General features: G+C 42.6%; 1 protein-coding gene across 1 annotated transcript; it reads right to left on the bottom strand.

Moving 5' to 3' along the window:
- Positions 1–202: 202 nt before the first annotated feature.
- Positions 203–8,967, bottom strand: LOC121579477 (4F2 cell-surface antigen heavy chain). Its single transcript, XM_041894080.2, has 9 exons — positions 8,835–8,967; positions 7,074–7,317; positions 6,757–6,947; positions 2,613–2,786; positions 2,388–2,482; positions 2,134–2,273; positions 1,518–1,833; positions 1,323–1,388; positions 203–1,173 (listed from the first exon to the last, which is right to left on the bottom strand). The coding sequence occupies exons 2-9, from the start codon at positions 7,289–7,291 to the stop codon at positions 826–828; spliced, it is 1,548 nt and encodes a 515-aa protein (XP_041750014.2). The 5' UTR covers positions 7,292–7,317; positions 8,835–8,967; the 3' UTR covers positions 203–825.
- Between the last annotated feature and the right edge of the window lie 780 nt (positions 8,968–9,747).

Below are 9,747 nucleotides of genomic sequence, written 5' to 3'. Positions count from 1 at the left end.
ATAAGTGTTCACATAGTCAGGTGAGACAGAGCTCCCCCCATGCACTATGGATATCTATAAATAAAGATACCAAGAGACGTTCAAGTGCACCTGGTCCTGGGTGGAAGTCTGAAGTTTGTAGAGTGGATAGAGGGCTAGCTTTAATGTCTAATCTAGGGTTTAGATTTCACACAACATTGCTAGCCTAAATATAACAGACTAGTAAGGGTTGTATTCAGTTTTATTTATTTCCCCTGTTTTATATCATGGCAATTTCATTTAGTATGATGAAAGAGTTTCAGCCCCTCCACCTTTGATGTGTTCTTCACTTCCCTCAGCTGCAAAAGCAATCATAACATCAGAGACTTCTTGAAACGTGAGAAAGGAGAGGGGCATTACTTTTGAACACAATTACAACATTTTAGTAAGGGAGCAACCAAGCCCCCCAAAAGCAACTAAAAAAAAAGTACATAAAATACAAACTTTTAAAATGCTAAAATCAATCATGGTATTTCATGGTCTGGAATGTATTTTCAGTAACAGACAGATGGTTGCAGAGGCTTGACTGGTGCTTGCGATGAGGACATTTGTGTTTGTATGTCAGACAACACCGTATTCTAGAATACAGAATTAATTCACAGCAGTTACTATTTTCTAAGCTAAAATTCTTTGACCAGAAGTATCAGTGTGAATGATACAGTAACTATTTTTCAGACATAAAAAAAAAGTAACAGAATGCCCTAAAAAAATAACTAGCATAAGTGATTTTAAAAATGTTCACCACGGAGAGACAACTACTTTAACATCAATGCCCACATACAGATGGTGCTGGGATCTCCCCCCTCTCTAGGCTACGTAGGGGAACTGTAGCAGGACAGCCTGGCCCGGGCCCAACTCCAGTGCAGAGAGCTCAACGGCACTGTCGGGGGCCAGGTTGGCCTTGTCTGTGCTCACCTGGACCACAGCCTGAGCAGGCCGGTCAGGGTGGTCCAGCTGAAGGGTCACCGCGTCACTGCCCCAGTTGAAGGCAGCGATGTAGCGCCCACTCTGGTCCCACTGGCGGAGGTAGGCCAGGGCAGAGGTGGAGTTGAAAAGGGGAATGTAGTCCCCATGCTGCAGGGAACGCTCTTTTCCACGCAGGTCACTCAGTGTCTTGAAGATGGAACGGCAGGCGAGCCTCTGTTCTTTCTCCTTCTGAGGGTGGTAAGAATTAAACATGAATTTCCTTGCTTTGCCAACAGTTGTATTTTTTTTTATCAGAATGAATCTGATGTGCATTAGTGTATGTGTATTTTTATACACATACATAATGCATAATGTGTATGCATTAGCATCTCACTTACCTTAGCAGTTCCATTTGTCTCCTCATCATCCAGGGAATCCCACAGCATCTTAGGGAACTTTGTATCCTGTTATAGAACAATTAACACCAGTAAAAATCAAGAAAATATATCCTTTTAAAAAGTATGACACATTTCTCCAAGGCTAAAGCTGTTATTTGTTTTGTGATACATTAGTTATGGAAACCCCCTGCTCACCTCATCAGCCAGGGCAATCTCATCCCCATAGTTGAACACTGGGGTTCCGGGCAGCGTCAGCAAGAGCATCTGGTTGAAGTTGACCATGTCTGGGCCCACCAGTGTGGCCAGGTGACCCTCCTTCCTGTCCCCAATGTTCCAGGCTAGCTTGGTCTGGTTGTGGGAGGAAAGCAGCTGCTGGACAGTCTGAGCGCGATCCAAAGCGGTCATGGTCTTAGACCTGAGGGCCCCGGATAGGAGTAGGTCCACCCCAGTGGAGTTCAGCAGTTCAGAGACTTCAACAGCAGAGGTCCTTGCAGTCACTCCAATCAGAATCCTGAGCAAGAAACAAAAAAATGCATTCCTTTCCTCAATGAATGTTATCTACACAAGTCACACAATGTACCCATTGTAATAGAATTAAGATAAAAGTATCAGCTTTCTTCTCAGCAGCAGTCAGTGCAATTTACACCACTAGAGGGCACAAGTTAGCCAATAGCCATTTTGTGGAGGACGAACATTTTATGGAAACACAATACTGTCACTAAACCGCCAGGTGGCTCCCATGCATAACAATCTACTGAGAGGCCCAGTTGAGTTCTAAGTGTGATGTACATAATGGTGGACATGTACTCACCTTCTCTTTCCCTCCTCAGTCCCATTCTGGACAATGGCTCGAATGTCAGCCCAAAGAGACGGAACCATGCTGGCCACGCGCTCTACACCAGACAGCTGGATCCCATCCACACCTTGGTTCAACCAGAACACCAGCGCAGACTGGACGGAGAGAGGGTTCACACATTATTAGATAGATACACGCAAATACATTGTTGGGACTGATTAGGAGTGGATTTAATGAGTTCACTGAGAAGAGATGCGCCGAACTCTTACCTTCAGTCTCTCAGCAACGTTGGTGACACTGACGTTAGAGAACCATGGTCCGCTTCCCAGATAGTTGGGAGTCAGATCCAGGATCACATTGATGCCTGTCAGAGAGGGGCGAGAGTTAGTCCATCTGAACTTCAACAGACCACTGCCCAACCAATGAGCAGTTTCAGGAGACAACGATTGAAATAGTGTATAAATGAAGCCCCTATAAAGAGGGACTATACTCACTCTTCTTGTGCGCAGCTATAATGAGGCCTTTGAACTGTTCCAGATTGCCAGCGTCAGAGGAGATCTCCTCAAATTTCAGGCTCTCAAGGTTGTCTGCAGGGGCAACATGGATGGGCCCAACAACCAGTCCCTTCACCTTCAGCTGGCCCAGACTGTCAAGCTTCTCCTCCACACCTGTTACACATTAGAAAACTGCTTACTAAAAGTGGTCATTCATGTATAATTAATAACACTGCTGAATTAGGGAGAGCAACCCCTTCAGAATGGATTTTAAATCTCATTTGTAAAAAGAATTAAAAAAAATATATATATATATATACAGTGGGGAAAAAAAGTATTTAGTCAGCCACCAATTGTGCAAGTTCTCCCACTTAAAAAGATGAGAGAGGCCTGTAATTTTCATCATATGTACACGTCAACTATGACAGACAAATTGAGAAAAAAAATCCAGAAAATCACATTGTGGATTTTTAATGAATTTATTTGCAAATTATGGTGGAAAATAAGTATTTGGTCACCTACAAACAAGCAAGATTTCTGGCTCTCACAGACCTGTAACTTCTTCTTTAAGAGGCTCCTCTGTCCTCCACTCGTTACCTGTATTAATGGCACCTGTTTGAACTTGTTATCAGTATAAAAGACACCTGTCCACAACCTCAAACAGTCACACTCCAAACTCCACTATGGCCAAGACCAAAGAGCTGTCAAAGGACACCAGAAACAAAATTGTAGACCTGCACCAGGCTGGGAAGACTGAATCTGCAATAGGTAAGCAGCTTTGTTTGAAGAAATCAACTGTGGGAGCAATTATTAGGAAATGGAAGACATACAAGACCACTGATAATCTCCCTCGATCTGGGGCTCCACGCAAGATCTCACCCTGTGGGGGTCAAAATGATCACAAGAACGGTGAGCAAAAATCCCAGAACCACACGGGGGGACCTAGTGAATGACCTGCAGAGAGCTGGGACCAAAGTAACAAAGCCTACCATCAGTAACACACTACGCTGCCAGGGACTCAAATCCTGCAGTACCAGACGTGTCCCCCTGCTTAAGCCAGTACATGTCCAGGCCCGTCTGAAGTTTGCTAGAGTGCATTTGGATGATCCAGAAGAGGATTGGGAGAATGTCAGATGAAACCAAAATATAACTTTTTGGTAAAAACTCAACTCGTCGTGTTTGGAGGACAAAGAATGCTGAGTTGCATCCAAAGAACACCATACCTACTGTGAAGCATGGGGGTGGAAACATCATGCTTTGGGGCTGTTTTTCTGCAAAGGGACCAGGGACGACTGATCCGTGTAAAGGAAAGAATGAATGGGGCCATGTATCATGAGATTTTGAGTGAAAACCTCCTTCCATCAGCAAGGGCATTGAAGATGAAACGTGGCTGGGTCTTTCAGCATGACAATGATCCCAAACACACCGCCCGGGCAACGAAGGAGTGGCTTCGTAAGAAGCATTTCAAGGTCCTGGAGTGGCCTAGCCAGTCTCCAGATCTCAACCCCATAGAAAATCTTTGGCGGGAGTTGAAAGTCCGTATTGCCCAGCGACAGCCCCAAAACATCACTGCTCTAGAGGAGATCTGCATGGAGGAATGGGCCAAAATACCAGCAACAGTGTGTGAAAACCTTGTGAAGACTTACAGAAAACGTTTGACCTGTGTCATTGCCAACAAAGGGTATATAACAAAGTATTGAGAAACTTTTGTTATTGACCAAATACTTATTTTCCACCATAATTTGCAAATCAATTCATTAAAAATCCTACAATGTGATTTTCTGGATTTTTTTTCCTCATTTTCTCTGTCATAGTTGACGTGTACCTATGATGAAAATTACAGGCCTCTCTCATATTTTTAAGTGGGAGAACTTGCACAATTGGTGGCTGACTAAATATTTTTTTCCCCCACTGTATATATATTTTCATTGCCATCTTTATGTAAATCTCATTTTCTATAAAGCCTTATCAAGTGAATAGTAACTGGCGGTAATAGCTGTGCTCCCACAAAAAAGTTCCACAGTCATTGTGTAGCCCAGTTCCTGGTGTGACTAATACCCCCAAACAAGAAACCTGCCAAACCAGTCAGGCCTGGTGTAGCGAGGGGACAGGGGAAGAAACTGGATTCTGCTGGTTCAGCAGGCTCCATCCCCCAGAGCGGAGTCACTGGAGTGGGAAACGTGTTCATGTGCAATACATCTGACCTCAATGATCCTATAGCGCACACATGGAATTGCTAAAGCATATGTATTTTATCTCATGTAATATCATGTCTAGACACCGCGTCAGACCCCTCCCCAACACACACACTATCACCAGAGACCCAATTTCAGTGTCCCCAGAACCTCACTCAGTAATCCCACCCAGTCTATGTGGTTTCATATACAGTACCAGTCAAAAGTTTGACCACACCTACTCATTCAAGGGTTTTTCTTTAGTTTTACATTGTAGAATAATAGTGAAGACATCAAAACTATGAAATAACACATATGGAATAATGTAGTAACCAAAAAAAAGTGTTTAACAAATCAAAATATATTTTATATTTGACATTCTTTAATTTAGCCACCCTTTGCCTTGATGACAGCTTTGCACGCTCTTGGCACTCTCAACCAGCTTCATGAGGTAGTAACCTGGAATGCATTTAAATTAACAGGTGTGCCTTGTTAAAAGTTAATTTGTGGAATTTCTTTCCTTCTTAATGCGTTTGAGCCAATCAGTTGTGTTATGACAAGGTAGGGGTGATATACAGAAGATGGCCCTATTTGGTAAAAGACCAAGTCCATGGCAAGAACAGCTCAAATAAGCAAAGAGAAACGACAGTCCATCATTACTTTAACACATGAAGATCAGTCAATATGGAAACATTTCAAGAACTTTGAAAGCTTCTTCAAGTGCAGTCGCAAAAACCATCAAGCGCTATGATGAAACTGGCTCTCATGAGGACCGCCACAGGAAAGGAAGACCCAGAGTTACCTCTGCTACAGAGTATAAGTTCATTAGAGTTACCAGCCTCAGAAATTGCAGCCCAAATAAATACTTCATAGTTCAAGTAACAGACACATCTCAACATCAACTGTTCAGAGGGGACTGTGTGAAATCAGGCCTTCATGGTCGAATTGCTGAAAAGAAACCACTACTAAACGACACCAATAAGAGACTTGCTTGGGCCAAGAAACACGAGCAATGGAATGTAGACTTTGGTCTTTTGAGATGTTTGGTTCCAACCCGTGTCTTTGTGAGACGCAGAGTAGGTGAACGGATGATCTCCGCATGTGTGGTTCCAACCGTGAAGCACGGAGGAGGAGGTGTGATGATGCTTTGCTGGTGACACTGTCAGTGATTTATTTAGATTTCAAGGCACACTGAACCAGCATGGCTACCACAGCATTCTGCAGCAATACGCCATTCCCATCTGGTTTGCGCTTAGTGGGACTATCATTTGTTTTTCAACAGGACAATGACCCAACACACCTCCAGGCTGTGTAAGGGCTATTTGACCAAGATGGAGAGCGATGGAGTGCTGTATCAGATGACCTGGCCTCCACAATCACCCGACCTCAACCCAATTGAGATGGTTTGGGATGAGTCGGACGGCAGAGGGAAGGAAAAGCAGCCAACATGTGCTCAGCGTATGTGGGAACTCCTTCAAGACTGTTGGAAAAGCATTCCTCATGAAGCTGGTTGAGAGATGCCAAGAGTGTGCAAAGCTGTCATCAAGGCAAAGGGCGGATAATTTGAAGAACCTAAAATCTAACATATATTTTGATTTGTTTAACACTTCTTTGGTTACTACATGATTCCATATGTGTTATTTCATAGTTTTGATGCCTTCACTATTATTATACAATGTAGAAAAAAATAGAAAATCCCTCGAATGAGTAGGTGTGTCTAAACCTTTGACTGGTACTGTACTCAAAGTACTACTTAATATAACTTGGCTGTGACCTACTAGTGGGTTTCACCACAAATGTCTCCCCTGTAGCTCAGTTGGTAGAGCATGGCGCTTGCAACGCCAGGGTTGTGGGTTCGTTTCCCACGGGGGGCCAGCATGAAAATGTATGCACTCACTAACTGTAAGTCGCTCTGGATAAGAGCATCTGCTAAAATGTAATTCATCATCACCCCTTTCAGTGACTCTTACCCTTCAGATTCTGGGACTCGCTGAATGCTTGCACATCTCCAATTTGGTACAGAGGTCCATAATTCCACCAGTTCATGGCAGGAAGGTCTTTGCAGCGAGGTGCTTGAACAATGATGACCACAGCGCCAGCCAGCATCCCCAGCCAGCCCAGCCAGAACAGAATCAGAAGGGCCCATCGTGTCCGGACCCACCTTTAGGAGATGGAGGGAGAGAGATGAATTAGTAATGCAATATTATACCCTAACTTTTGCATTGTAAACATCCGTTAACCTATATTTTGTTATGAGCTACAGTCTTTTCCAGGTCTTGTTTCTTACGCAGGTGTTCCAGCGACTCTGAGGAGTTCCTCTTTGGATAGACCGGTAAATTTAGTCTCAGTCTCCTCAGGGATTTTCACTTTAACGCTGCCATTCTTCTCCGTGCTGGTGGGAGAACCGGCATCTCCGTTCCCTGCCCCGCCTGTCATCGGCTGCTTCTCCTGGTCCATCTCATTCAACTCCACGTCCTTCATGTCCACCTCTGTGTCCTTACTCATTGTGACGTTGGTTGAGTTTAGATTTTCTTTATAAAAAAGAAAGATAACAGTATAATTGTTGTTGGGAACAGTTGTGTCTACTCTATCACGTTGGGCGTGTTCCTCTGCCCAGGCGTTGCTAACGCATGCCAGATCTTACAATGCCTGGTTAAGTATTTTAAGCATCAGCGAACCACATATGTTATAGACCCCTTTCTGTGTTTGCAAACATTGCCGCACAAGGGCAATGCGCGCAAGTTAGTGGCAGAACACGGGGGAGTTTATAGAATGACAGCAAAAAAAGCCTCTACATTTACATTTAAGTCATGGGGCCCCATGTAGCTCAGTTGGCAGAGCATGGCGTTTGCAACGCCAGGGTTGTGGGTTCGATTCCCACGGGGGGCCAGTATAAAAATGTATGCACTCACTAACTGTAAGTCGCTCTGGATAAGAGCGTCTGCTAAATGACTAAAATATTTAGCAGACGCTCTTATCCAGAGTGACTTACAAATTATTTATGGTTATGAGTTCATTTCACACTACTTTTGGATTATAATTGGATTTTAAGGCTCGTATGAATGTCCTGCTTAATATAATGCTTGTGTCACCGCAATCAACATACTTTAAAATACTATTCAACCAGTAAAATGCCTGTTAAAGCAAGAATCAAAACATAATTGTAAGCGTATGAGAACCCCAAAAAAGTATGTTAGAAGTAATAAAAACGTAAATCTAGGCTATGTTGAATGGGCGTAGATGGCGATGGCTTTCTTACTGCAGCCAAGAGACTCGCGCGTCTGTCCGTGACGTCAGTGTGTCGTGTACTGGAAACTGGCAGGGGAAAGAACCATTGTGTCATGCACATGCGTAAACGATGGTGGAATACAATGGCAATTTTATTTAACATTGAATCACCTTTCAGCAAAAACACTAAGGCAAATATGGACATTACAATATAACCGTTTTTAATATTGTGACATAATTGAAAGGCTAATATATCGGATCTGAGCCAGGGTGGCATAAGGGGTTACATTCCCATCGCGCTATAGTCTAATTGTTGGCTTGATCATAGACATTGTTAAAGCAATTGCCACCAATGCAACAATTTAATTAGATAAAATGTAGCCTAACATCTTCATTTTATGGTTTGTCGGTAAAATGGTTACAGTAGACAACATCCTTGGATACATTAGGCTATACCGGGCTTGTAGTCTAGCGTGCGTTAAACCGGATTGGTCTAGTTTAATTCTAGTGAAGGCATGAGGCACACATGCAGAAAACAGAAAAGGCAACGTGCCATAAAATGTTTATTTTTCTTATTGTCACTAGATTAGTAAACAAACGTAACACTACATTTAAATGATATAGTTGGGTACGAAAAGTTGAAATATGCCTGCACAAAATCCAAATAATATTCTGTAACGGGACAAACCAATGATGTAATATCTGTGTTGGGCAGGCTATGCGACAAACAGTCAAAGTAGGCCTAAGGAAAACAACCCACAATGTAGGAGACATAACCCAGTCTACAGTCACATGAACATAATAAGCAACCCATCATTACCTGGTCAAGAAAACTGGTAATGTATTCTTCTGTGCGCGTTAAGGCTATCCTTGTTGCTGAAGAAAATGGTTTATCCACAGCATCTGTGAAGGGCTTTTTATATAGCAGTTTACCCGCAGTAGCCTTACGACCGCCCAGTTTTAAGGAAGAGCCAACATCACAACTTGCAGATTGTTCAATTATGAGTGTGATCAATGTAATCTTTAACTTCAGCACATGCTGACATAACACAAATTCGATAAATTGGACATTGTATAATTTGAGAGATAAATCGATCTGCATTTCATGGTTTGGCAATTCGGATGTTTGCGTTTGATAAAGAAAGTCCACCTTAAGCGGTCCCGCCATTGGCCAGACACGCATCCCCCTCATGTTTTCATGAGTTGACAAGAAATTACACGAACAACTAGTGGGACATAGATCTATGTGCTCTTTATTTAGAAAAAACAAAGAAGGATAGAACTTTCAAATGGTGAATAATATTATAGGCCTAGTGATCTCCTCTTTAATAAAACTAATTATATTTCTGTGATATTGTCTGGTTATAATTTCCATCCATCCTGCTAGAAAAGATCCGCAGAAGACAGAACATATACGATTGTGTTCAAATTTAGATATTGGCACTTTTATATACCGAAATTAGTGAATGATTGAGGACAGTGGGCTACTGTACCAATAGTCTAAATCCAAGTAAATAAAGCTCACAACCTTTGACCTAGAAGAGCCATTTCATAAATTGCTGCAAAAAGCTCCTGTGTTCATAATCCCTCTTTATGTTTTTTTAAACTCCAGACTCGTTGGACTTGTTTGTGTTATTCTCAATAACATTCTGGTTATAGACTATATAGACATACCCAAAAGTAATTATTCATCATGAGAGGGCCATAAACAATACCTAGTAATGCTTATACTG

Source organism: Coregonus clupeaformis, chromosome 13 (assembly GCF_020615455.1).
Source record: "Coregonus clupeaformis isolate EN_2021a chromosome 13, ASM2061545v1, whole genome shotgun sequence".
NCBI lineage: Eukaryota > Metazoa > Chordata > Actinopteri > Salmoniformes > Salmonidae > Coregonus > Coregonus clupeaformis.
Note: the sequence above shows the minus strand (reverse complement) of the source record. Positions and strands in the feature narration are given on the sequence as shown.

What these genes read in the sequence shown, in the direction of transcription:
- LOC121579477 (XM_041894080.2), bottom strand. Translation starts at nt 7,291, where the DNA reads ATGAGTAAGGACACAGAGGTGGACATGAAGGACGTGGAGTTGAATGAG. An exon ending in AGAGTCGCTGGAACACCTGC is followed by an intron (nt 6,948 to 7,073) that starts GTAAGAAACAAG and finishes CATCTCCTAAAG; the next exon opens with GTGGGTCCGGACACGATGGG. An exon ending in TATAGCTGCGCACAAGAAGA is followed by an intron (nt 2,483 to 2,612) that starts GTGAGTATAGTC and finishes CCTCTCTGACAG; the next exon opens with GCATCAATGTGATCCTGGAT.